Genomic DNA, 26,382 nt, shown 5'->3' with positions numbered 1-26,382 from the left:
GTGCTTTTAAAGCTTCAGCGTAGTGGCTTTACTTGAATACAAATCCCAGCTGGGGAACCACCAAAAGAACCATCCAGAACCCCTGCATTACTCACCGGCTGGTTGCAAGTCTTTGCAAGGGCCGATAAATCTAAATAAACATTCCTCTAAGCCTGTGACCAAAAGACACTGAATCACTCATTTGGAGGGCAGCTGGGGCTGGAGATATATTGGCAGTGGGAGCTCCAGACCCAGCACTAAAAAGCTTTCCCATTATTCATTTATTCTGTCGATGCATCTTTTCTATAAATGCAGTGTGTGTGTGCACTCGCTGTCCTGTAGCATTGCATGCTGGAGCCAGAGGGGTGGGTTGGATCACGTTGCCAGAGACGTACAATGTGCTTTTTGTGGAAAGCGGAGACCCCCTGCAGGGCCCCCAGGTGCCAAAAATGACTTGTCATCTATCCTTTGGCTAAGACAGAGTCACTTTTCGTGGCTGATTAAATAGGTTGGGTGTTGAAATTTTTGGGTGACGAGGAGGGGAAAGGATGGAGGGGGAGGCACAAGAATGCCTTTCGTACTGTCCTCTCTGCTGGGCACTGCGCCAAAGCCATTCCCAACTTGGTACATCTCGAGTTTGGGCACTTATTACTCCGCTCCTTTCTTTCCGTACTGCTTGAGCCGAGGTCGGAGAAAGGTTGGATAAATTGTTTTTTCACCAAAAACGATTTATCATCAGGAAGATATTTGCCATGTTGAACCAGTCGCGAAGTGCACCGTTGTTTGAGAGGTAGAAGCCGGTTTTGGGTATAAGGTTCTTTCAGTGTGTTCCACAATGAACCTAAGATTGATCTGGAGGGTTGGTGGTGGGGATTGGTTAGGATTGTGCATTACACTAAGAATTTTGGAATGTCAGGGTTGGGAGGGACCTTGGAGATTCATTTAACCCACCCCTTGCCAGGGCAGGTGTCCATTAATAGAGCATCCTCCCCAGATGGTCATCCAGCCTCTGTTTAAACTTCCCCAGAGTCTACCACCTTCCAAAGGAGCCCATTGCACAGTTGAATTACTTTTGCTGTGATTTTTCATGATGTCCAAACAAAATTCACTTCTTTGTCATTTTAAACCCCTTGGGGCATTTTTTTTTGGTCTTCTGGAACAACCATGGACTATCCTGCCCCATCTGTTATATGACAGCCCTTCAGACTGATATGAAGACAGCTATCATGGTCAGTCTCTTCTCCAGGTTAAACATATTCAACACCTCCAGCTATTCCTTGTACATTTTTTCCTTCCAGGCCCCTTATTACCTTGGGTGTGCTCCTTTGGACATATATTTGGATTCAGCTGAATGTGATATATGATCCTAACCATTGCCCTTTGTAATCCCTAGTTTGAGGTTTGAAATGTTGTATGATCCTAGCTGATTATGGCTTATTGAACAAAACAGGTTGGAAAGAAGCCAATCAGTGATAAGATCCAGAGATCGTACTATGGTTTCTTTGGTTTCACTTGGCATGTCAGGCAAACCAAGCCACTATGGCTTAGTCAACAAGTCATTGTGAGGACAAAATTATAGCTTAGTGCCACGTAGGAATGTTGTGATGAAGAGGAAGGGCAGTCGTGCTCTCGGATACTTTGTTGATGCGTCCTGGTGAGTAACAAGATTAAAATACTTACATCCTGATGGAAAGTAGGTGTAGAATGCCAAGTTGTTTATAGGATGATTTCAAAAAAGGAAATTCTCAAGATCTCTAGCCAGCCTAGTTTACAGTAGGATTTGTTGTACAACCTCTTAGGAGAAACCAAGTGGGAGTGGTCTGTCTTATCATCTCAGAGTCACACACCCTGATAGGTGGCTATTTGAGGATCACAACTCTGCCTCCTGGTCTTCCAGATCGCTGCAAATGGCCAATGGGTGATATCCCTGGAAAGTTACGCAATCTCACAGGGGTTGTTATTGTTGTATGAATAAAACAAGGGTTTTCCTTCATCTGCATTGCTTTCCACTCCCATGGGGAAGGTAGTATTTAAATGCAATAAAACAAATCTTCAAGTGCCTTCCAGACACTCTTAAATGCAGTTAGCATGCAATTGCCAGTTTTTCTTCTGGCTTTTTTTTTTTTTTTAACCTGAATCACTAAGTTAATTCTCATGTTACACGACTGTCCTTTTTCCTTCTAAGCAGATGGGTAAAGCTCGGCAGTTGACTTGTCTTTCATAGGTACTTTGCATCAAGGTGAGTGAGCAGCCTCCGATCCCCCCTGCCGCTTTCCACGGGCATCTGAGAAGAGGTGCCTTAGCACCTTCCTTATTAACAATATACTTGCTTGCCTCCTCTTTAGAGTTACCAAGTCTCATCCTATGTATTTCCCTTTCAGATTCCTTTGTTTCTTCCTCTCAGCCTGTCTCTCTCTTTTCGACCTCACAAGGCAAGTCTGTCATTTTCTTGTACCCCCTTCTGAAAGAAAAATGTTGAAAGAGGCTGTAACTGGGGACAAGGACAAACTCCTTTTCGGTCATCCCGCAAACCCTTTCATGACCTCCAGCCTTGCTGGGTGAGGCTTCCTTCCTGTGGCTGTTCATCCATGGCCTTCCCCCAAATCATGTCTAGCAAAACGCTAGGCACTGAAATTGGTGGAGGTAGAAAAGACCCCACTTTTGAAACTTGCCACTTTGCTGAGCCTACAGTCTGATGGACCAGAGCTGGCAATGACCTTTAAAAGAAAGAAAGAAGGAAAGAGAGAAAATCATGCTCCATCAGTAAGCAAGGCCTTTTCCATGAATTCAAAAGAGGGTAATTTCTCATCCACATGATTCTATATCAAGGGAAAAGAGATAGGGTAGTCATGACAATGGCAGAGCTCAGTTGCGTATCTGTAAAACTGGAGGAAAATGTAAAGCCAGTACAATGAAGTTTTAGCAGTTGAAACTTAGAGAAGAATTAAGGTTTCAGTTTGGCTTTTGTAGGCTTCCAAACTGATCCCAATGTTTGGCATGTGCTTTTCCAAGCAAATCTCCCTTGCCAAAGTTTTTTTCCTGCTTGACTATCTTTCCAGTAGTCCCAACAAATGAGAAGAATGATAGATTGAGGAAGGATGATCTATAGCTGTGTTTCTCAACTTTTGCAACTTTAAGATGTGTGGATTTCAACTCTCAGAATTCCCCAGCCCGCCATGCTGGCTGAGGAATTCTGGGAGTTGAAGTCCACACATCTTAAAGTTGCTGAGGTTGAGAAACACTGATCTACAGGATAGTGTTGCCCTTATCCTAGTAGGATTTGCTCGCTAGTCTTCATCGACTGATTTTCTGACCTTGCTCTGAAGAACTCCATGTTTCTTGGAGACCAGGTTCACTCATCATGGTAAGTCATAATGTGTTTGGTTTTAGATTAGCATGTTGTGTGAACCTAGCCATTGTAGTTTATAAACTGTTTTTTAAAGCAACCCATGACGTAGCAGGATATGTCAGCCCCGTCATCAAGAAGAGGTATAAACAGTCATTTAGTATCTCATATACAACCCAGATTCATTGCCCTGAGCAACCTGCATATTCCAAAACAGCTGAGTTGTGTTCTAGGTTGTGCATTTCTTCAGTGGTGAGGGCAAACATTTCTTGATGCTATACCCTAGAACCATGTTGTGCACTAAGGATCCTTAACAGGTAGTCCAAAGTAGGCAACTTTTTCTGACATCTCCCAATAATGGACAATTGCTTGCTCCTCAAACAATTTTTTAAGTGCCTGAAATCTCACCAGCTTTCAGCCTTCTCATAAGATATTACCCAAGAACACTGAAATCCTGTGAGATCTAGTGATCTCTCAACTTTTGTGCTAGTTTAATTTTTTTAAATAATTTTGAAAGGCCAAGGAAGCCTCCTAGAGTTGTCTCAGATGCCCTGGCATGGCAAATGACAATCACTGGGTTTTCCAACCTCTAAGATAGTCAGAGGCTCCCTCAGAATATTTGGGAGTGCAAAAAAGGCCATCAGCAGTAGCACCATAGAGTTGGAAAGCCTTTATTGTGGGCTGTTTCGGGACAGCTGTCTCCTGCACCAGATAAGAAAGGCATTCTCATATACAAATCAAGGCTCTTATGTGACAAGGGGAGTTGGAAGGAATGGCATACTCTGTCTTTGGCAGTCAAGAAAGATAAGCTTCCACTATCATATATGAGAGAGAAAAAATCTCTGGCTTAGCATTTGAATTCATGCAGAAGGTCCCATTCCTCCAAGGTTCTGGGCAAGTTGTTGCCCATCACCATAGACCTGTGTTTGACTCACATCAAGGTACCTTTCTGATTGAAACCAGAGGAGAATGGCATCCATAAACGAGCTGACGAATGCTCACTCCATCAGAAAGAAAATTGATATGAGATTCTAATAGCACCAAATTCTGGGGTGCTGTAATGTTCCTTGCAGGTGTCACAAGCAACAAGGTGAGATGTATAATCCTCCATGCAGTGGTCCATTAAATCAGCCTCTTACAGGGCTGCCCACTAGATATAGTAGGAATGGATCTTCTGGAATTCCCAACTAACTTGGCTGAAGTGGGTTCTGGGAACCAATGCATCCTGTCTGGAGAGCAATCCCCAGAATTCCCAACAACACAGCTAAAGTGGATTCCAGGAGTTGAAGTCCACTATGTCCAGAGGATGCCCAGTTTAAAGAGAAGTTGAGCAAGAAGTTGCTGCAAAATCAGCTGGTTTCTTGTGCAGTGCAAGAAGATCGTCACCAATCTTTTCTCCTTTTAGAACGGTTAAGCTGCTTTTATCAAATCAAAATCACTGTGTAATTAATACACTAGGATCTGCAGCATCTACACAGAACATTGAGGGGAGGCTATAGAAATTCACTGTAATTTAGACTTGATTCCCCCACTATAGTTCTTAGAGCAGAAAGTGGCGCCCATCCACTTTGGGTTCATTTCACTTTGACTGCAGGGGTGTCCAAAGTTAATAAGCTAGCCATAGTTTTAGACCCTTTAGTTTAAAAAATGCTTTGTGGTGGGTTCCTCGGCTAGTATGTGTTTGCGTGTGTGTTTGTGCAGTCCTGCCTCAAAAGATTTCACCTTCTGGTGTGGGTCCTTCCCTGGAGAACGTTTCCAGTTGATCACAATGCCATATAAGGACCTGGATTGGTCTGGCCATAAGGAAACTACCATTTTTTAACAGAAAACTACCTGATGCTCTGTAAGGGGGGGGGGGCTGTGGCCCTCCAGATATTTATGAACTACAACTTTCAGGAGCCTAGGCAGTCTGGCCCACCTCAGGGATTCTGGAGGGCCACGGTTGCCCCCCTTGGCTGAAGCTTACCAGCGTAGCCTCATGGCTTTGGGTCCCATCCTTGACCCTTGCATTCTCAGAGGTAGAGTGTTTATATAAGAGAGGTTTTTATTTTCATAATTCTAGTCTGTGCCTTTTGAACTGTGCTAGGAATAGGAAGCTGCAACAAAAGGGGATTATTGGGGACCAGGAGCGGGCAAGCAGTTACAGCCTTTTTTTGGAAATTGTAAACATTTTTCTTCTTGCTTTTCCTCCCTTCTCTTTCCACGTCCACTTGAGACCCAGCTTGGCTGCAAAGTGCTGAAATGTTCCTCTCATTGTGCTGTGATTATCACGTGCTCTTACTATGGCTGCTTTTCCACGCTGTGTTTCTTGCGTTATTAATTTCTTCCACCTCCCCCCTTGTCTCTTTAAGCTTGCTTTTTTTTTTTCAAAGTACTGAATGCAAAAAAGGTTTATTTTGGAAGGACCATGGAGGTTGAGGGTGGTTGTAGCAACAGCAGAGGATAGGAAATGTGCAGGTGAATGATTGTCACAGGACAAAATGTTGAGAAGAAGCTGAGAAGAATGGGTAGGACTTTGTAGACTGAGCCTCAGTCTGTAGCAGTAGCACTAGGGTTTCCACTAGATGTGATTGGATTGGGTTTGGTTTGGGTTTAATGTGTTTTATGAATCTAGCTGGTGTTATTGTGGTTTACTTAATAGCCTTGGTTAAGCAAGCCATGACTTGAGATGCAATGTGAACCCAGTTTTAGGTGCTCCACACACTCTCATTAGTCACTGTTTGTGAATCAGGACAACATGTCCAAGTTTATGACTCCAAAGTTGTGCTGGCTAGGAATTCTGGGAGCTGTAGTCCTATGTAGGTGGAGGGCAGTGGTGAAGCTAGTGTTGGAGTTTCATTGTTCAGAGCACCTCACAGATCAGTTCTGTTTTGAAAGCTTTAATCCAAGAGTTTTCAGGACTGTGGTCTTCCAACATTTCTTTCCATCTCTAATCTCTCCAGTGAGGTCCATCCCAGGAATTTCTAAGATTTTTCAGTTCACAAAAGAAAGTTGTTTGGTCTGGAACAGGTGGAGCTACAGGCTGGGTCCCAGTTAACAGACCTCTTTCCAGAGCAGCTTCTCTGCCATTATCAAGTATCCAGCTATCTATGACTAATAACCATCAGTAGATTTCTTCACTTGAGTCATTGGTTTGTAAGTGAAAGCGATGGTCATGAATTCCATAAATGAATCATCCATTAAAAATTGGTGCACACCTCATATGCTTTTCTCTTAGGAAGAAGCACCCTACTTCTGGGTGGGAGAGGGTGACCCCTAAGTCACCTTCCTCTAACCTTGCAGGCACTTAGGGCTTGACTGGGAATTTAATTCAGCGACCAATCAAAACAGTTTGCAGAGGACATTTCTCTGGTGCTAGAAGCCAATTTCCATTTCTTGTAAGGCCTCTGACTAAGCTAGGATACTAATGCAAAAGCACCTTTCTGAGTGAGAGTCCTTGGTGCCTACAGATCAGTTAATTCTCCTGAAGATCATTCCCTGGCAAGATCAGACTTTGGCCTATATAAACTTTATCTAAATTGGAGGCATCAGGAACTAGACATTGGACTACCTGCATGCAAAGGAATGTGTCACTGCTGATGAAGGTTTCATACGAAACTAAGAAAGTTTATCTACCTTCTTAGGGATTAAACCACATTTGCAGATCCTTGATGTCATTGTGCAGTAACCCGCTCACCTTCTCCTCCCTCCAGGACATCCAGTGTCTCACAAGGCTTCAAAACTCTGGTTTGAGAATTGCCAAATTTCATGAGATTGTTTGTAAGATTTGAGCATTCTTCCCTGAGATTTTTGAAATTCTGTGAGAGAGCTGAAATCTTGCAAGACTGCTTAAGTGGGGAGGTGGTAGAGTTTTAACTTAGGAACATTCATTCTCTCTCTCTTTCTCCATGCAAAATGTTCTGTACTTCTGGGATAAACCCCTTTCATTATCACTGCAGAAAGCACAATTTCTAAAGCAAAGAAGCTGGTACAGAAAGCTTTGGCTGATGAGATTGTATGGCATTTTTCTTTTCCCTTGCCGCTCAGAGTGGAGTGGGGAGATTCCTGGAAGGTTTCCTTCAACGTTTCCCCTTACAAATTTTTGCTGTGCTTCTCTCACATATTAAAGCCTTTTTTTGGGGTAAACAGTGAATCTTTTAGCCCAGATGTTTTTGATAGATTGAAGCGTTGGAAGCAAGGTGCTTCTACAGATAACCAAATTTATGTTTAGGCTGAGCTGCGTTGGGCAACGTGATGTTGCCTCATATTTGTTCTTTGCCCAGGCTTGTTCTGAGTCCAATTCACAGGTGTGTTTCCAGTTTTCAGACTCCAACCCTTCTCTAAGAGTTCATGTTCAACTGTTAAAGGGTTACTGCATTGGGAAGATCACACTTTAAGTGCCTGCAACACCATTTATCAAACTGGAGCATGTTCAAAGCCAGCTTGCTGTTGATCAGTGGTGCAGTGGGGCAATCAAACATAGCTTGTGGTGAAGTCTGAAGTAAGGCCGTACAAATTGCCCTTACCTTTAGATCTAAAGGAAAAAAATCTTACCATGGTCTTCCCACAATTCATGGAGAACATAATTCTTACCAAAGATTCCTTAAGAATAATATCCCCGGGTCTGTTCATGCCCTCATCCAAGAAAATAGTCTGCCAATTCTGTGTTGCTTTCCATCAGAATTTGCCACATTGTGGGTGATTTTGGAAGAAAAATCTCCTGCGTAACCGAAGTTCTGTTCTCTTTCAATGTGTGGGCTGATGCCTTCAGGCACTGGCACACATTACCTCTTTTATAATTATTGCCCCCGCCTGTGAAGATTGGCTTTCTGATTTCAGTCCAGGTAACTTTCTTTCTTGGAACCTTTTGCTGGAATCTTTTGTTGTCTTGATTCTGGGTATTATTCTAGCCTAGTGCCTTCTACATATCTTGGGATTAAAACTAATTAGCTGGGACTTTTGAAGGTTTAATTGGACCATATCTGGAAAAGTGTCACCAGCTTGGGAACTTTAATGAAATGGACGTTCATGACATTCATGAGAAAAGATATGGTTGAAATCCATTTCTGTCTAGCTCAGTATGGATTCCCAGTTCTTTCCTGGCCTTATCTTGGAGATGTCAGACATGAACCCTGAGACTTTCTACAAGTAAGGCAGGTGGTCTACCTCTAGTTCCCGCCCCACCCCACCCCGCCATTCACCTGGTCCATTATTTTACAGGATTGTAGCTGGAAGAAAGAATAATATTCTGTGCCTTAGGAGCAGCACAGCGTAGGCCATTGGATGAGGTAGAATAAGCATGACCCTAAATAGTAATAGAAATATAATATACAGTAGTGCAAGATAAAACCCATTGGTGCACCCAGGTTGTATCATCCTACAACTTCTGATCTGCAAGCACCCAACAACCTTCTACAATCTGTTTAGGCATTTATTTGCATTCTTTTAGATTGCTTCTGTTCACCTGCCCAGCATGACCTGTTCTTTTGCACACGTGTATGTGTGTGTGAGATATATATCTATATATAGATAGATATATAGATAGATAGATATATGGCTGGCCTAAGCCGTCTTTCTTCTGTGAAATTGAATGTTGGTGACTTTTATGTTTACGTAGATCACAGCTTCCCTACAAAGTTCTTGTCCTCCGGGTGATGGTCTTATGCATGCCCGCAGAGTTTGGTAGGTTGGAATTGTGGCTTTTGTTTCATTAAGAGCATGTTGCCTGCTTGTTTGTGAAATCTGTAACCGATCCTGTGTGCGTCTCTCCATTTAAATCTGGGAGCCTTCCATGGCCATTGATTCAGCTTGCAGGGATGCAGTCCCCCCCTCCTCTCCTGTCTTCTCTTCCATCAGCTGGAGTTTATTTAACACATTCTGGAAATCAGAGGGAAACCACCAGCAAATCAGCCCTCTCAAAAGAGCAACAGGAAGTCTTAGAAGGACAAAGACAAGGCAATGTCCAAGGGACCAATGAAGGTTCAAGAATAGAGACCATTTCTATAGGATCTTCTCACCTCATGGAATCGCCCTTTTCTATTGGATCCAAAGTTCATACCTATGGCCCTGTGATGGAAGCTACTTCTCTGGGGGAGAGTGAGTTCAAGGGAGTTGGTCCTCTGGATGGTAAGAGTGATCTGAATGGATGCAACCAAGAAAAAGAACAAGCTTCAAATGGAGAGTTCAAATTTGCACTATTAACCAACCCAGAAGGTGAACTTGAGCAGGCTCCCTCTGAGATCTTAAATTCACATTCCATAGCATCTTCTGGGGTAGCTGGTGAGGCACCAGTGGAAAAAGATTCTCCTGAGTCTCCGTTTGAGGTCATTGCTGACAAACTGGAATTTGATAAGGAATTCAAAGATGTCCTCACAAGCAATTCCAAGGACATCAGTAGCAACTGGGTGATACACAATGAAAGGGAGCTGTTGACAGACATTCCAGAGGATAGCATCTGTGAGTTCCAGGCAAAGCCTCGTAGCAGTGGCAGAATCCCCTCAGGACCAGGGCTCTCCCGCCAGTCTTCAGGCACGACTGCAGCCCTGGAGGAAGTCTCCAAATGTGTCCGTGAAATGCATAGCTTCACAAATGAACTGCTTAACTGGGATTTGATTCCCAAGGATCTTGATGACAAGACTGACGACTTGATCAACTCAGGCTTTAAGGCCTCGCCCACCAAAAATAGTGGCGTTGTTCCAGAACCAATGGTTAGCCCTAGCAATATGGAAACCAGCAAGGCTTCTGCTCCTCATCAGCTTCTGACAATCAGCCTCCATCAAAAAGGCAACCCATCTCCAAAAGTAGAAGAGAATCAAGCCATTGTTGGCCAAGGAGTAGCTATAGTGAAAAGTCCTCCTCCAGTAGCCATACAGATGAAAACCGACATCTCTTGGCCAAAGCCAGGCTTGCCTGAAACAACCGATGCTGATAGCTCTGGGGAGTCTGATGACACAGTCATAGAGGATGCTCCAGCAGATCTTGCATTCCTGAATAAGAATGCTGTTAAGAATTGCCAGGCATTGCCCAAACCCACTGGTTCTTCTGAAACAGAAATTGTATATATAGATGATGAAGAGACATCTGATGAGCCCCAGAAGTCCAGCATAAAAGACCAAATGGCTTCCCAGGCACTGGAATGCCATTGGGGATCCACTGATGACTTCAAAGCAATCCAGGCTGAGACTGATGCTGTTAGGAAGCGACCATTTGCTGCACCCCAGCCCTCCAAAGAACCCAGTCCAGACCCACCTTCTAAAGCCAGGCAGGTATTAGATGCTTGTGAACTGGAGTTGCTAAGGAAGACTCCCAGGACAGAAGATTCCCCAAGAAGTATCACTTTGGACAGCGTCAAAGAGGCAGTATGCCCGGATGGGCTGAGCAGTGAGAGTTTTATGGACTTCATGAAGGAGTGCTTAAAATCCAAGGGGGGTGAATCTCCTGAAGACCCTGTTGAGATGTTCTCAGAGGCAGAGCTGAAGGCTGCTCGTTCCCAAGGGATGGCACCCTATTTTCACCAGCCACCCCAGGCAAAGCAAGATTTTGAGCATGAACACCTCACTATCACAGCACTCAAGGAGGTGGGCAGGAAAGCTGAGATGGAAAGACTGGCGCCCACCCTATTCTCTCCCCCCAAAGGAAGACATTCCGGACAGCACTGTGAGATCCTGCCTGATGCTCCAGCATCTGTTCCAAAGTCTGCCTTGGAGAAGAGGCCCCTCTGTCTTGAGCGGGCAATCGATGTGAAGCTGGTTCCTGCCAGTGTCAGTCTTGGGAAAACTTCCCAGACCCTCCCTTCTGTACCACATGCCATTACAAAATTACTGGCTCAATTCTCAGGTAATCCCACTGGGAGGTTGTGATGTGGCTTGCATGTGGCTCCCTGCATAACCATGGAAATTATATTATTTAATTCCACTGGGGTGGCAATGGACACTTTGATAGGCTTAGTATTGAACCCAAGATGCAGAATTGCAAAAACAGGCTAGGCTCTCTTTCCTGCCATGGATGGCAGAGGGGCTTGCTTTGTGTTGCAGGTAGTAATAGATGAGAGTTCAGCAGTTGATAAATCTGCATGGATTTGCATCTGAGAGAAACTCCTAATTCCAAAAGAGAAGCAGGTTTTCTGCATTTGGGGTAATGCAGATGTGTCAAGAGGCATTCCCTTCTTTTTTGCCCTGGGGAGACTTCAGTTAAAATCTGTCGCCAATTTATTTATTTTTTTAATAATTTTTATTAATGGATTTTACATAACTAACAAATACATTCAGAGGAAGAAAAAAGAGAAAGAAAATATAGCAAGATAAGTGTGAAAAAGGAAAAAGCAGAAAAGAAGATAGAAAAAAGAAAAAGCAAATAAAAAGACAGCATGAAAGAAAATCCAAGAAGTTAGAGACTTAACAATCTTTTCTCTGATATCTTCTCCATGGCCTTCTGGAATTGTTCTAAATCTTAAACAAAACTCTTTTTCTCTCAGTTCCAGTAATGCCAAGTTGTCCAAATCTTTCTCCATCTCCTTATTTATAACTTCTGTCTTACTTTCTAAAACTTCCACTTTGTCATTAATTTGTTTTACATCTCGAGCCAATTGTCCTACAGATTCTTCAATCTTCAATCTTCAATCTTCTTCACTTCTTCCTTCATATCCTTTTTTATCCCTGCAAATCCTTCCTCCATTTCCTTTTAAAAGAATGTCCAAACTATTGGCAACCGTTGCAATCATTTTCCTGCCAAATTCCTCAAACATTTTCTGCAATAAATCTGGTGTAATGCCCTTATCTGTAAGTTGTTCTAGTGAACCTCTCCTTCCTTCTCCTATTTTTGCTGCTTTTCTTGTGGTTGCCATTATGAGAAAGTGAAAGTATGTACATTATTAAGGTGAAAGTAAAAGCCAGGCTTCTCCTTTTTTTTCCTGTCTTGCTTTTCTCTGTTTTTAAACTTTAGTCCCAATTAGCACTCTGTAGTTACAGTCACACAATCTGGCTCATATTACTCTTATCTTCTTATTTTGTAAAAGCCGCCAATTATCTACTTTCCTTAATAATAAACAGCACTCCCACAAAGGTCTGGTCTATTTGTCTGATTAAATTTACTATTTTCAAAGCACTTTGGTCAGGAAAAAAAATATTCTTGTTTTCTAAAAATACTGTCCCCTTTATCCATTTAAAACATTCTTGAATCACTATCTTATTACGTTTTTTGCTTTTCAGTTGAAGCAAAAAGCTTAATAAATATTTTTTTTCTCTCTTAATTCCAAAAAGAAGGCGACTCCCAGAGTGTCTTTGTTCTTTCCTGCTGTTTGGAATATCTCTCTTAAGTTGTAAATTAACTGTATCCAAAAGTGCTTAAGAAAGTGAGTTTTTTGCCGGTCATATGTCCATAAAGGCATGTTGATATTCCCTTGGCTCCCAAGCCACTCAACTCACGATCGACCACAAAAAATTCCTGTGGTCTCCTCTTGAGGAGCAGCTATCCAGAGTGCAAGTGGACGATCCCCCAATCTCTCCTTCTCCGGGGAAAATTTCGTCACCCAGAATCTGCTGCCTGGCTGCTGACTGAGCTGTGGTGCCGTCCCCGCTCGCAGAGACTCTCACAGGGACATCTAACCTGCGATAGATCCTCACCCAGAAGCCCAAATCTGTCACCAATTTAGTTAGGTGCAGCTTTCTAGACAAGAAATAACATATGATGGGATAATTAGTTCCCACACCCTAGAAACTATTGCTATTTTACTGCAAGTGGCCAGTGACCTTGCAGCTAATTTTTTATTTCGTGCATATCTCCTCCTTCCTCCAAGATGCTCAGGCAAAATTCCATTTTATTTTGACGTTTCGTCCCATTTCTAAAAGTAAAAGTTGGCCAATAAATATCCAGTGAATATTTCCAATCTGGGAAATTCTAATGGTGCAGTTGGTTCTGAGGGTACCCAGTGTTTAATGAAATCAGCTATTGGGGGGAGAACCATTGTGGGATTTTGCATCATTGTCAAAGTGAGAGAGAGAGAGAGAGTTCTAGTTTATTGGAGGGAGGTATCACTTCTTGAGAGCCTGGAGCTAAACAGTACGTAACGTAATCTGGCAAAACTGGAATATTGTTTTGTATTCACACCAACTATCCAGAGAGTCTGCTGTACTTTTGTGGTTCAGTAGAGGATGGGGTTTGGGCATGGGGGGCATAAAACACAAAGACAGCAGAGATTTTTGGCTTCCATTCTGTCCAGAAAGAACTTGGATTGTGGGTTCAGTTCTGGGAATGTGTATCTTTAGGGCTTGTCTTAAAACCAGACTGCAACTCGAGCTGGAGATCGAGGGGGCTGGCTTCCATTTCGTCCCCTTTCTGGGTCAGGGAGCCCCCAAAGGGTGTGCTTTTTATAAACTTTTATTCTTGGCAAGCCGCCCGTGGCCCATCTCCCCCCCAAGGAGGAGCAGCTTCCCCCCGTCCAAACAGAGGAAGCGTTGTGTTGAGTTTTAAATGCCTCTTCTGTGCTGCTCCGAGGGGACTGGGTTCTTTGGGGGAGGGAGGCATTGGCTGGGACTGGCCCCACATGCTTTTTGTGTGCGGAGCCTGAGGTTTTGTTCCCCAGATCTGTCGCTTAGAGGGCAGCCCCACCGTTCAGTAACACGGCATAGTTTTTGGAGAGGGGAGAGGGAATTGCCATTTCCAAGTTATCTGTTTCCAGGAGGGAGAGGATTTGGGTAGTGGGGGCAGAGAAGGACTTCGGAGGGCCTAGCATTGCATGGACCTACTCTTGGCGTAAGGTGCAGTATGCCCACGCGGTTAATAAAGGGCTCGTTTTCAGAGGGAACTTGTGTGGCAGCCTTTCCAAATTGTTGGCCTTCAGAAGTCCCAGAATGCTCCAGCCCACCTGTGCTAGGACTGCAACTCCCAGAATCCCCTTTACCTGCAGTCGCGGAAACTTCTAGGGGTTGCTGCTCCAGCACGTCGCCATGCTGGAAAAAGTGTCTCGCGCTGTGCGGTTTAGTTTGCTTTTTTGGTGTGTGAGGGAACCCAGGCAATGAGCACGACTGTATTGGCCCTTTTTCACGAAGGTAACATCGGTGCGGAAGCCGCAATTAAAATGGCAAGTCTGTAAAGAAGGCCTGGGTCAGCGAGGTCCGCACCCGACATCCGCTGCCTGCCATTCCAGGTCTTGTAATGCTCACTCGGCTTTTCCTCCGTCTTGCTCCCTTTGACCCGAGGACTGTGACAGTTGCCAAGCCCCCCCAGTCTCTTGCCCAAACATAGTCGTTCTCCCCGACCCAAGTGTCGAGTGCCGAATGTATTTGCTTAACTTGGTGCAACCCTTCCCTGGGTATTCTAATATACCCAACCCCAAAATAATGGGCCGAGCTGTGGGGTTTCTGTCTTTTTTTCCCCGTGATCCGCAGGAACTTAGTTCTTTGTTCCTTTGGTGCCCCAAGTCATGAAGCAGGAGGCGTATGAGGAGCTAAGATGAGTGCTGTGGATCTCAAGCCTAACATTTTACGGTTCTTTCTCAGGCTGTTACTGAATTTTAAGCTCCCACCAGCATTTCTGCCTTTGCTGCTCGGCTGGGTCAGCCAGCCTCTTATTTTTTTTTGCAAGGGATGACTCAGTTCGAAGGACAGTGATAGGCCCACAGCCCTGTCCCTGAATTCTCCACAGGCTCGTGAAAACCAAAGGCCGTTTCGCCTGAGCGGGTCAGAGAGGCATCTGTGGCCTTCCTGGTGCTGGCCAACCAGTAACTGCAACCGAGGAGGTGGCATTACAGAAGCAATGCCTGTTGGAGAGATGGGTTGTGCCGTCGTGCGTGTTAAGCTGAACATGCTGACGCCTTGTACGTTTGCCAAGAGGCTCGCTTGTTGCTTTCCCGTTTTTCTGCCCTTCCTCCATTTATCGCCGTTTCTTTGAGTAGCCTCCTGCAATCGGGCTCTTTGTTTCTTCCCCGCTAGGCATCTTCCCGTTCTTAACGGCTTTGGCAGGTGCGGGAGAACAAACCGTTGGCGCCAGAAGGGCTTTGGCGAGGAATGATGGCAGACCACCCTCACCCATCTCCGGAGCAGAGGGTCTTGTTCAGCAAATCGTTCCTCCATTCTGCGGGAGAGCAGTGTGAAACAAGTGAAAACGTGGGCTTGTGCTTTTGGAGGGTCCTTAGCCTCCCCTTTTCCTCCCCAGTTATGCTCTCGGCGTGCCCCTTCTTGCTCTCCTCCCTGGGTCTCCATCCTGGATTTCAGCTTCCTCTTGAGATTCCAAGCAGGCTAGCTCCATATTTCTTTTCTGATGTATTAAAATAAGCATCCAGGATATACAGCAAGAGCTCGACCCAGCAGTCTTGGGCTGGTCTGCTCCTTCCATCAGGTTGGGCCAACAGTGCCCTCTTCCTAGAGCTTGCTGGATATTGCAGGCCAAAAATGGCACCGAAAGGTAGAAAAGGCGAGTATAAAACTACTCCCAACCCTCCTTCCAGGCATTAATCTGGGTCGCTGTATGTTTTCCAACTTGGCACAACCCAGGAGGGACTGTTTTCTGATCCCTTAAAGCCTTGTTTTTAATTTGTCGTCAGCCGCAGAGAATTTGCCGACGTCAGTGCGTCCATTGCCACCAAAAACCATACATGGACCGACCCCCCCCCAATTAAAGTTTCAGTTGGTTTGGTTTGGTTTTGGTTTGCTTCACTGTTGTTGTTTTCCAGTGGTCTACATTTCACAAGCTTTGAGTGCCTTGCATGAGAACCCCCAAATCTTTTCCATGTTTTTAGGCTGGGGAAATGGCGCAAGACAGAGTTCGCAGACTTTCCTTGATTTAGCAGTAGGTCCCCCATGACCTAAATAATTTACCAGTCTCTGCCTTATTCCAACAACTCCCAGGGCTGATGTCTCCTTCCAAAAGCCAATTTAACTTATAACAGGGTTCCTCCCACTGAGTGCCCTCCGGATACCTCGGGGATTCTGGGAATTGAAGTCCGCAGCATTGAGATGCCCTGGACTTCCATTTCCAGAAACCCCTGCTCCTCAGGAGTTGATTCTGCCTATCTGCAGGGCGCTCAGCTGGTGAAAGCTGGCTTAGCAACTACTCGGGACGTTTGATGGGGGAGCAGGTAGACATTTCAGACCCTCTTTTGGGAATGCCACACTTGAAAAGGGGTGGCCGGTGCTAACTGGGAGCCAGAAACTAAACAGGTGGTTGAAGGAACGCTTTAAATGGTCCCAATTGGAGTGGGAATATTTCAGAGTTGGGGGTCTATCTGTCCCCACCCAAGGTGGGGAAACTGTGGCCCTATATCTTGCCAGACAGCACCCCTAAGTAGTAGAAGCTCTGTGATCACCCGTCTTAGCCCTAAACTCAGCAATCCTGCCCTAGTCAGTCCTAAATCTTGGGATGAGTTCCCCAGGAGAAGGTTAGAAATATTCTTAAAAGTCCTGGGGATCTGGCGGGGGGGGGGGACCCTCTAACTTTCTAGAAGCGATAAGTGAATTGGAGTTCTGATGGAATGTTACAGTTTTTTTTTTAGAAATATTGTAATATATTGTACAATACATGCATTTATACCACTCTAGAAATATTGTAAAATGGGAGAATTTTGAAATATGGGGGAGAGGGGGTTGGTGGCTAAATACATAAAAATGTTGAAAGACACATCCACGTAGACAGTAGTCCTGGATCTTAATTAACTCTGCTGTTTGGGGAATATGAATTGTATCTGATTTATTCTCCACATCAAACAGTACAACTTGCTATCTTAAGTAAGAATATTTAAATTGCCAGGCATGCAATAACAAGCTGCTGAGCCCTAAATGACCACATTAATACTTCTGTGTTGTATTCCTTTGGAAAAGCAGAGGAAAAAGGGAGAATCAGCATCAGCGCTAGACAAAATGAAGTTTTTATAGTTGGCATTTGAAACCAACCCCTCTCTACAGCATTATCCAAAAAATAAGAAACAGTTATTTGTATCCTACCTTTCTGCTCCTCAAAAGGAGCAGAAGTGCAGCATTTTAGTTCAAACGTAAATGGTTGGTATGCATAAATGCAGACTATATGAAATACATTAAACATGTCAATAATTAGATTGAAATCTACATAAGCTTCAGAATTTTTTTAAAAATCTGGTCACTAAAAATGGCTTTTCCTGGTCTCCACGAAAAGTATTTCTGAGTCTGGAAACAGAATATGTATTATTTATGTATTTACTTTATCACTTTAACTTTCCAGAGACTCCATTCTGAGGAGAATGGAAGTAAAGATTTAAGACAGGCTTACTCAGTCACAAAAATGGTTTGCATTTTTAAGAGCTCCTGTGTTGCTTCCCGTCCATCTTAATGTGTTGGGGATTGCAATTCCCAACTGTTGCAACTACAGATTGGGAAAGGCTGGTTTTATGAATCTACAGATTTCACAAGCCTGTGTCAATCACCTTTTTTTAACACGTGGAAACTTTCTCTTCCATCTTTGTATTTTGAAACAAGATTCCTAAGGAGGCTTTCCCTTAGGGCTTAGCTTTATTTTAAAACGAGAATCCAAAAGCATCATTAGAAGTCTGCAGAACAGCCAGATTACAAATAGTTTTTATTTTCCCTGCAGAGCTCTCAGTTTTACAGCGGAGCCGCCATCTTTTCCTCGCAGCGTCTCTGGTCACCTCCACTCATGGCTCGTGCCTCCTCTTCTCATTTTCTCCACAGTGCGAGATCTGGTCTTCTGGCGGGATGTGAAGAAGACGGGAGCCGTCTTCGGCACAACCCTGATCCTGCTGCTCTCCCTGGCTGCTTTCAGCGTCATCAGCGTCGTCTCATACCTCATCCTGGCCCTCCTCTCCGTCACCATCTGCTTCCGGGTCTACAAGTCTGTCATCCAAGCTGTACAAAAATCTGAAGAAGGCCATCCTTTCAAGTGAGTGGGCTTGGGTTGGCTTTGGGCCCACGGGGGTCTTCTCCCCTCAGTTCTCCTCCTGTGAAATGGGCAGATCTCCACCAAATTGTCAGGATCCAAGGGGGCCTCTGAGTGCCAGACAAGAGTGTATTAAAGTGTATTTACGGGGCAAGAGGAGGCACTGTAGAGCAGCCTTGCTCAGTCCAGTGCAGTGTTTCTCAACCTCTGCAATTTTAAGATGCGTGGACTTCAACTCCCAGAATTCCCCAGCCAGTGTGCTGGCTGAGGAATTCTGGGAGTTGAAGTCCACACATCTTAAAGTTCCCAAGATTGAGAAACACTGGTCTAGTGCCTTCTAGATGCATCAGGCTTCAGTATCCATAAAACCCACTCAGGGTGACCAACATCTGGTTGGCATTTATATATGCATTTATATTTTATGGGGATTGAAGTCCACTGTGTCTGAAAGTCTTCTGCCCAGACAAGAGTGTTTCAGAGACTCAGACGCTGAAGAGTTCTTCCCTAACCCTACTCACAGGTGTTTCAAAGTAGGTAAACAAACCTGCGCATATCCTTACAGGAATAGATACAGACATGCACACACCCCTCTGCAATGTTATGCTGAGTCCAGAAAAAGAGTAAGAAATGGCCAAACAGATTAAATGCGGAAAATGAGAAAAAGGAAAGGAAGTAGGGCTAGATGTATCGACCACAAGAGGGGAGGTGGGGATGCTGAAAGAACAGTCACTTAGTCATTGTTCATCTTGTTGGGAAGAGAAGTTAACAGAAAGCCCACAAACCAGAGAGTTGATATATAAAGGCTTACTTTCAGAGGGAAGCAACCTGTGTAAACTGTGAGGAACCGTAGGCCTGTAGTTTTCAGTCTGAGCCACCATCATACTCCCAGCAGAGAGGTGGGCTGGAAGGTTTTCTCTAGAAGGCAGTTTTTTTCTAGAAATTTTCCCACTTTGGTCAGGTTGGGCAGTTCCACACCTGCGGGATGTTTTATTACCTTTTGACCAACATTGTTTCCAACAGTGTGTTTTTTTCCATACAGTATGTGAAAACTTTTAGTTTCTTTGAATGCACTGTTAAAGCCTCAAAAATGGTGTAAATTTCATTATTTTCACATCAAAGGACGCGGCACAGTATTTATGGAGATTATGAATATTGAGATGAGTATACTTACAGGAATCAGATTCATTTGTGTAGGAATATTTTGCTTTTAAACATTTTCCAGACAGCCCACCTCCCTGCTCCTCAGGACACCACACACTCCTTCCAGTGATTCAGCTATTGCTTTCCTGTCTTTCGTAGCGCAAAAGGGATGGGAGAGAAACAAGCGGAGCTTGAAGTCCTCCGTCCTGAATTCAAAATGCCCTGTCCCATATTCAGAACAGCTGTTCCAGCTTTACTGGAAGTGTTTTGCATTCGAAACACTTTCAGAATGGTGGAACAGCACTACAGTGTTTCAGAGTGTGAACATGTTGAATTTGAAATATTCCCCCTGCCCCAAGGAGAAACAGTGTCCCGGTTGCCCCAAAAGATTGTGGATGTCTCTGTATTTCCTTGGCTGTGATGCTATATCCTTTCCCTCCTCAGAGCCTACCTAGACATGGACATTACACTCTCCTCCGAGACCTTCCATAGCTATGTCAGCTCTGCCATGGTGCACATCAATCACATCCTGAAAGTCATCCTGCGCCTCTTCCTCGTGGAGGATTTGGTGGACTCGCTGAAGGTCAGAGCAAGGCGTGCTCCAGCAATCTGGGTCAAGGATGGTCTATGCAATGTTTCTCAACCTGGCTGGGGAATTCTGGGAGTTGAAGTTTCCCAAGTTCCCAAGGTTGAGAAACGCCGCTATAATGCAAAGCTTTGTCCAGGGGATAACTCAATACGAAGCAAGACAAGGCACTTAGATTTCCCACTCTCTGGGGCAGATATTGGCTGGCTTTGCACACCACTTCCTAAACAATCATGTGGCTTGTTCAGTTTGGGCTTAATGTTAATGTGTGAACCCAGCCCTGATAGTTTGGGAAACCTGGCTTCTAGTTCAGGACAGACGTTGGGTGAAACTGCCCCTCCAGGATTGCTCTTTGTGCTGAACATGCCCGGATGCAAAATCCAAACAGGAAACACACAGGAACTCTTGGCTAAGCCCTAAAATAGGGCTTAATATAGTTTAAAATAACAAGAACAGGGGGCTGGGCCAGATGGTCTCCACTCCACACCAGCCCTTGTATTCTGTGATTCTAGGATTTGCCCACAAACTTGCAGAGAACCCAGGGTGGGGGCATGCCGTCCGGTCCCCCTGGGTAGAGGAGTACAGAGATGGTCTTCAGCAGCCATTTCAGTTGGCCACCCCCTTGGGGCAGGCAGTTCATAGATTTAACCCCCCCTTCCCCCAAGATTTCATTCAGTTAGATGTGGGGAGGTAGGAAATAGTGGGGATCTAGCTTGCCTTTCCAGTGGGCAGCTGGACAGCAGCCTGAATCGTTCCCACGGACAGCATCAGTGGAAACATGGTTTGCTTTTTCCCGATGTCACGTTTCATTCCCCTTTCTCAAAAGTACAGGTGGGAACCGAAGTGGGAAAATGCTCCAGTTTCCCTCCTTAAAAACTCCCTCCCCCACGACCTGAAATCACAGCACTGAGTTCTGCCATTTTGTAGCACAGTTTTGGATGGGCTAACCGAGAGCCCCCCAAAATCAGCTTCTGATGAGCCCATAGCTAATCAGGAAAGCTCATAGCAAGCCCCCTAACCCGGAGGTTGCCTGCCCCGATCTTGTGACCCTTTCAGGGCTGAGCCTCTGTCCCAAACACACCTCCCGTTTTTCAGGCTGAGGGTTGCACACATTGCCGTGCACCTCTGATGATGCCCAGTGTGCAAAATAATCTGTGCTAAGAATTTGAGTTAAACAGCCTCTGTGGAGGGGCTCTAGCAAGCAGCAGGTGACCCCGAGGGAAGTGGCCGGTTCCTCTTTTTCCTTCCCAGAGGAGAAGGGGGTACTGGGGCGAGTTGGGTGCCTCCTCTGTCTATCAAACCAGTTTGGCTGCTCTGGTTTCGCTTATGATGTCCCCGTGCACAGAATCCTGCCCTTCGGTTCTTGCTAACAGTGCCCTGTCCTGTTTTGCCTGCAGCTCGCAGTCGTCATGTGGCTGATGACGTATGTCGGGGCCATTTTTAATGGGATCACCCTCCTCATCCTTGGTAAGTTGCAAAGGGTGATACGGACAGAGCGGTGTTTCTCAACCTTGGCGACTTTAAGATGCGTGGACTTCAACGCCCAGAATTCTGGCTGGGGAATTCTGGGCGTTGAAGTCCACGCATCTTAAAGTCGCCAAGGTTGGGAAACGCTGGACCAGAGCATTGATTGTTCCCCAGTGACCAGGCCGGCAGGTGTCTGAGCCCTGTGGCTTCCCTCATTTGTGTGAAGCATAGTTACCCTACTCTTTACTCTTCATGTATGTATTAGATTTATATCCCACCCTTCATTCAGGACCTTAAAATGGCATGCATAGCACTCCATCTATTTTCCCCCAAAACAACAACCCTGTGACGTAGGCTGGCCTGAAAGAGATGGACTGCTCCAGTCTTCCAGAGAGCTTCTGTGGCTGAGAGGAGACTTGAACCTAGGTCTCCCCAGTGCCAGTCTATCACCTTCCCCTCTACAGCCCCCTGCTGCTCAAGTTTGCAATCAAAAACATGCAGCCTGCAAGGAAGAGGCATTGGGAGGGAGGAGGTTTAAAAAAAAAAAATCTCAGGTACCAGTTTGAAAAATTGCAGTTCTTCTTATACTCAGCCAGGGTGAAAATGGTGCAGGTGGCATGTAGGAAAAGGGGCATCAGGAGTGCCCAAAACGGAGTGTCTCCGTTTCCTGGGCAGCTTGATGAAACACCCAGAGACAAGGAGTAAAAGTACCCACTCCTCTTCTGCTGGGGTACGTTTCCTCCAAGCCCGGAACCCTAAACATTCCTCTTTCCAGGTGGCTAGAGATGATGGCTCTTGCCAAATTTGTTGCAGGAATTCCACAGCCTCCGCTCGGTTCTCCCCTTCTAGGGTGAAGAACAGCCACCTCAGAAAGGCCTGCTTTGGATCCTCAGGCTTACCCTCAGTTTTTCAACCCACTCTTGGGTTCGCAGTCCACTTGGTTCGCCCCACCGCCTCTCCAGAATCAGGCTTCGCCACTTTGACCGACAATGTCTTTTTTCTTTCTAGGGGAATTGCTGGTTTTCAGCGTCCCGGTCGTTTATGAGAAATACAAGGTGGGTAGCTTCAGTCGCCAGAGTTTTGGGCAGGCGTAAGGAGGTTGGAGGGTCCAAGCTGTTCCGAAATAATAGTAGGTGGTGTGTCTTCCTTGGCTGGATCAGGATTGTTCCAGCAATGCCAGAGTAATGGGGTTTTTTGAAAAGTGGGTGGCTTGACAATATTGGGGAACCTCAGGCACTTTCCAACATTTTTTCTGGTATAAAACAGACAGCACGGAGTCACAAACTCCTCCCCAGGCTCTGAAACTCTCAGGGGAACATGGCAGTGTGTTCACCAAAGGGAGCAGAGCTTTTGATCCCATCTTTTGGACATTTGGCTGGTGATGGGTAGCTTGTTAGGACTGAAATAGTAAATAAGAATCAAAACCAATTTTGTTCCCCCTTTTTTGTCACCACCCTCATGGGGAGCACAAAATTAGAGGCTGGGGACATGTGGGATGTGTTGTACAAGGTCTGACAGCAGGGGGTGGGGGACCAGAGCCATGGATGGAGAATTTGACATCTTTTATCCTTGGCAGTCATTCTGTTTCTCTCATCCTGTTGCTTTCGTTCTCAGACTCAGATCGACCATTATGTTGGGATCATCCGGGATCAAGTCAAGTCCGCCGTTACAAAGTGAGTTGCATCAAAGTTATCAAACGGTGCCTCTGGTGAGCTTGGCAAACAGCCTGCTTTACTCCCAAGCGCAGAAATAATAAGGCTTGGCCACGTAGCTGCAAGACATTCCTCCCCGCTTCCAGTCCCAAAGATGGTGGAAGCGGTTCAGGAGTGCTAAGGGGCATTACCCAGCAAGGCCTGGCAGCCCCAGGACTTCCTTGGCAATGAAACAAGCCCATTGGCCAGAGCTGATATGCTAGGAGGTAGCTGGGCTTAATACTGTGGAAGGGAGGGAGGGAAGGAAGAGAGAATGGGAAAGGAAAAGAAACAGACATAATACAATGGATAGGACAGGAAAGGAAAGGAAGGGAGGGGAAAGGAAGGAGGAAAAACAGGGAGAGAGGGAGGAAAGAAAGAGAAAAAGGGAAAGAGGAAGGAAGAAAGGAAAGAAGGAATCCTAAATATGGGGCTTCTAAAAAAATAATTCGGGGATTATGGGGTATCATGGGGTGGGTTCAAAGGGGTATTAAGCTTCCACCCCTTTGGTTTTACCTCTGTCTCCCCCCCGCCCCCCAGGCTGGTGTATGCATTTCAGAAGAAAGTTCTGGGCTGCAGCTAGTCAGTTTTTTGTTTCCAAGAAGGCCGGTTGAGCCTTGTTCATCCTAGAGGTGAAGAGGAGGCCACTTGTTCAATCTTTGTTCTTAAAAATAATTGAGAATCAGCTTGAGCAAGAACCCTGATGCCCACCAAGGGAGTAGTCTGCAGTCAGACCCTCCATTCTTAGCGCCTTTCTTTCTTTTCCCAGGATCCAAGCAAAGCTGCCCGGCACCGTGAAGAAAAAGGCCGAATAACCTTCGCCAGGAACTAGGACCCAGCCATTAACGAAATCCACACCAACAAAAATACCCCCCTTGTGTCATGGCTATAATCACTGTTACTCGTACCTATGAAGGAACTTGCCAAGTCAGCTTGATGTCTGCGTTCCAAGCTTACTGATTGTGTTTTATTATTATTATTATTGTTATTATTGTTATTATTCCTTCCCCCTCCCCCCCCCCCAAAAAGCCTAAACACTGAGCTCAGAATGCACTGGATTAATCATGAACTGGTATTGGTAGTTTTAAAAACTGGGGAGAAGGATGGGAACTATGAAAAGAGCCATTCCCTCAAGTAGGGTCCTGCTTGGATAGGAAGTCCTCTGGGCCATCGAAAGCAAGGGCTGTTTTGTCGAGAGAGGTGTCTTCTGTTTACTTGAAAGGTGAGTTAGCCCATACGTAGAAAGGGTTCCCAAGCCACCTGAGTATTTCTCCCTTCTCCGCTCTCCTTCCCCAATAAAACGGTGGGGTTTCCACTTGGTGCTGCATTTTCTCATTCTGCTCAGGAAAAAAATCAGCTGCACCAGGGTCATCTGCTCCCCCCCCCCCCCCGATGAGATGCTGTCAATTCAGGGAGCTTCGAAAAGCTCTGGTCAGCATTTTTTTTTCCTTCCCGCCACCCCCTACCCCACCAGTAGAAATGGATGGGGAATTCTCCATCTCATCCTGACTTCACCCCCCTCTCTGTTCTAGCTCATCTTCTGTTTTCCTCCTTCCCTCCCAATCACACACCCGAAAGTTGTATTTTTTTCTGTGCGGTCCTGAAATGAAAATGTCTGCAACTGCTGTATGAATGGCTGTTCTACAAAAAAAAATAATAATAATCCAGAACCCTCCCTTCTCATCACACCATCATCCTAGCCCTCGCAGATGGCAAGGGGCCCGACTCCTTCTCCCTTCAGAGTCCTGGCCTAGTCCTTTTTCCTTCCTAAATCCAAGAGAGTCGCCGTCTCGTCGGGCAGTAGCCTTAGCAGGGATTCTGGCTTCAGATTCAGAAGCACGGGCTAAATTTAGATTCAGGAAAGTGGGAAGAGCGAGTTGGAGCAAAGATGCTTGTCATCATAGACGTGGCTGGGGGGGGGAGAGAGAAGCAAACATTTGTTCCCACAGATCTGTTGCAATTGCATTGCTGCCTTCCATTCTGGTGAAAAGTGGGGATTGTGCTTATAGGTAGGGAAGTAGGGGGGTTGATCTGGAACTGACCAGCTCCCCTCCTGTTGAGGTGGGGGGGGAAGAGCCCAGAAAGAAATTGGCAGCTGAACAGGAAGGGGTTGCCTTCCCTGCTAGAGGCTGCCCCAGAGTTTCTCCCCCCTCCCATCCTGGTTGCTTCCCACAACCATCTTTTCCAACCCACGTTCTGCAAACTGCTTCTCGGGTTGCTGTTTAGAATTGGGAGGGCACAGACTCTGCAAGGGGAGAACCTCAGCCTGTCAACCCAAGAAGCACTCTGGCTTTTTTCAAAATCTCGCTTGGGGAAGAGCATCCCTTCGGGGGTGGCCATGCCACATGTTTTCCACAGAGAACAGCACCAGCGGGCAGAAGGCAGGCTGGCTCTTGGGCGGGTGCCACTCAGGCACTAGGAACCCCCACTCGTCGAGAGCTGCATGCGTTCCCAATGTGCTTTTATGCCACCATCCGCTCCCAAGGAGATGGCTAAGCATTTGGCTTCTCCCTCCTCTTCACAAACACCCATGCACCCCCTCCCTCCCCCAAAATACCCTTTTTAAAAAGCCTTTTCCTGCACCGGAAGCCTTCAGCTCCGTGCTTACATCTGTCCTGTCACTGCTGTGTTTGACTACCGTGAACTGACTTCTTTGCGCCCGGCAGACTTTTCTTTTTTTTTAAAAAAAAAGAATGTACGTAGATGGCAAAAACAAGAATTACCAACAAAGTTCTTGCATTCGATGTGCTTTATGGGATCGTGGTGCTGGGAAATATGGGTGCCTCCAGGCCCTGGAAGATCTGGGGCTTGAGGCTTACAGAGGGGAAGGATCTAAATTGTTCTTTGATGTGGCATTTAATAAAGGAGCACTCGGTGATCCAGAATCTTTGGTCCCCCCCCCCAAAAAAAACCCAGGAAGGTATCTTCAAGGCAACTCTGCACTCCCCTGTCAGAGTGAAACTATCTAGATTTAGGGTCCTGTCCTTCCACCACCCCCACCCCAAATCTGCTGTTGTGCATTCAAGGCATAATTGCCTCCTTTATTTTTAATTGCACAGCAGTGTCAGCTCAAGAGCAATTGAATGAGGAACGGTTAATTCCAAGATACACTTTGGGGAATTGCCAAAAAAAAAAAAATTCCCTGTTTGGGGGATGGCTGGTGCTAAGCAAGGACCAGCCCGTTTACTGTTCTTCCTTAATGCTGTGTTTGTCTAAGGCAAGGGAAACGAGGCCTTCGTTGCAGATGCCAAAGATGGCCCGTGGGTGAGCCAGAGGGCTCCATCCACTGGCTAGAAATCCGCTCAATATTGGGAGAAGTTGCTGTAACAGAAGAA

At 45.7% G+C, this 26,382-nt stretch overlaps 1 protein-coding gene across 3 annotated transcripts in view; it reads left to right on the top strand.

The window, feature by feature from the left end:
* The window catches only part of RTN3 (reticulon 3), a 34,638-nt gene extending 8,861 nt beyond the window's left edge, over positions 1-25,777 (top strand). The window contains exons 2-9 of one of the 3 annotated variants that reach the window (XM_025175867.2): positions 2,361-2,411; positions 9,161-11,140; positions 17,959-18,166; positions 19,748-19,886; positions 21,287-21,356; positions 22,365-22,411; positions 22,971-23,029; positions 23,817-25,777. In XM_025175867.2, the coding sequence (XP_025031635.2) occupies positions 2,361-2,411; positions 9,161-11,140; positions 17,959-18,166; positions 19,748-19,886; positions 21,287-21,356; positions 22,365-22,411; positions 22,971-23,029; positions 23,817-23,862 (2,600 nt within the window). In that variant the 3' untranslated portion in view covers positions 23,863-25,777. The remainder of the gene's footprint in view (positions 1-2,360; positions 2,412-9,160; positions 11,141-17,958; positions 18,167-19,747; positions 19,887-21,286; positions 21,357-22,364; positions 22,412-22,970; positions 23,030-23,816) is intronic. The other 2 variants (XM_007442531.4, XM_007442532.4) reach the window with 2 other exon arrangements.
* The last annotated feature ends 605 nt before the right edge of the window (positions 25,778-26,382 follow it).

This window comes from Python bivittatus, unplaced genomic scaffold, assembly GCF_059951505.1.
Source record: "Python bivittatus isolate LINGU-HERP-01145 unplaced genomic scaffold, Pbiv_v1 ctg000180_np1212, whole genome shotgun sequence".
NCBI classification, from domain to species: Eukaryota; Metazoa; Chordata; class Lepidosauria; order Squamata; family Pythonidae; genus Python; species Python bivittatus.
This window is presented reverse-complemented; position numbering and strand designations above follow the sequence as displayed.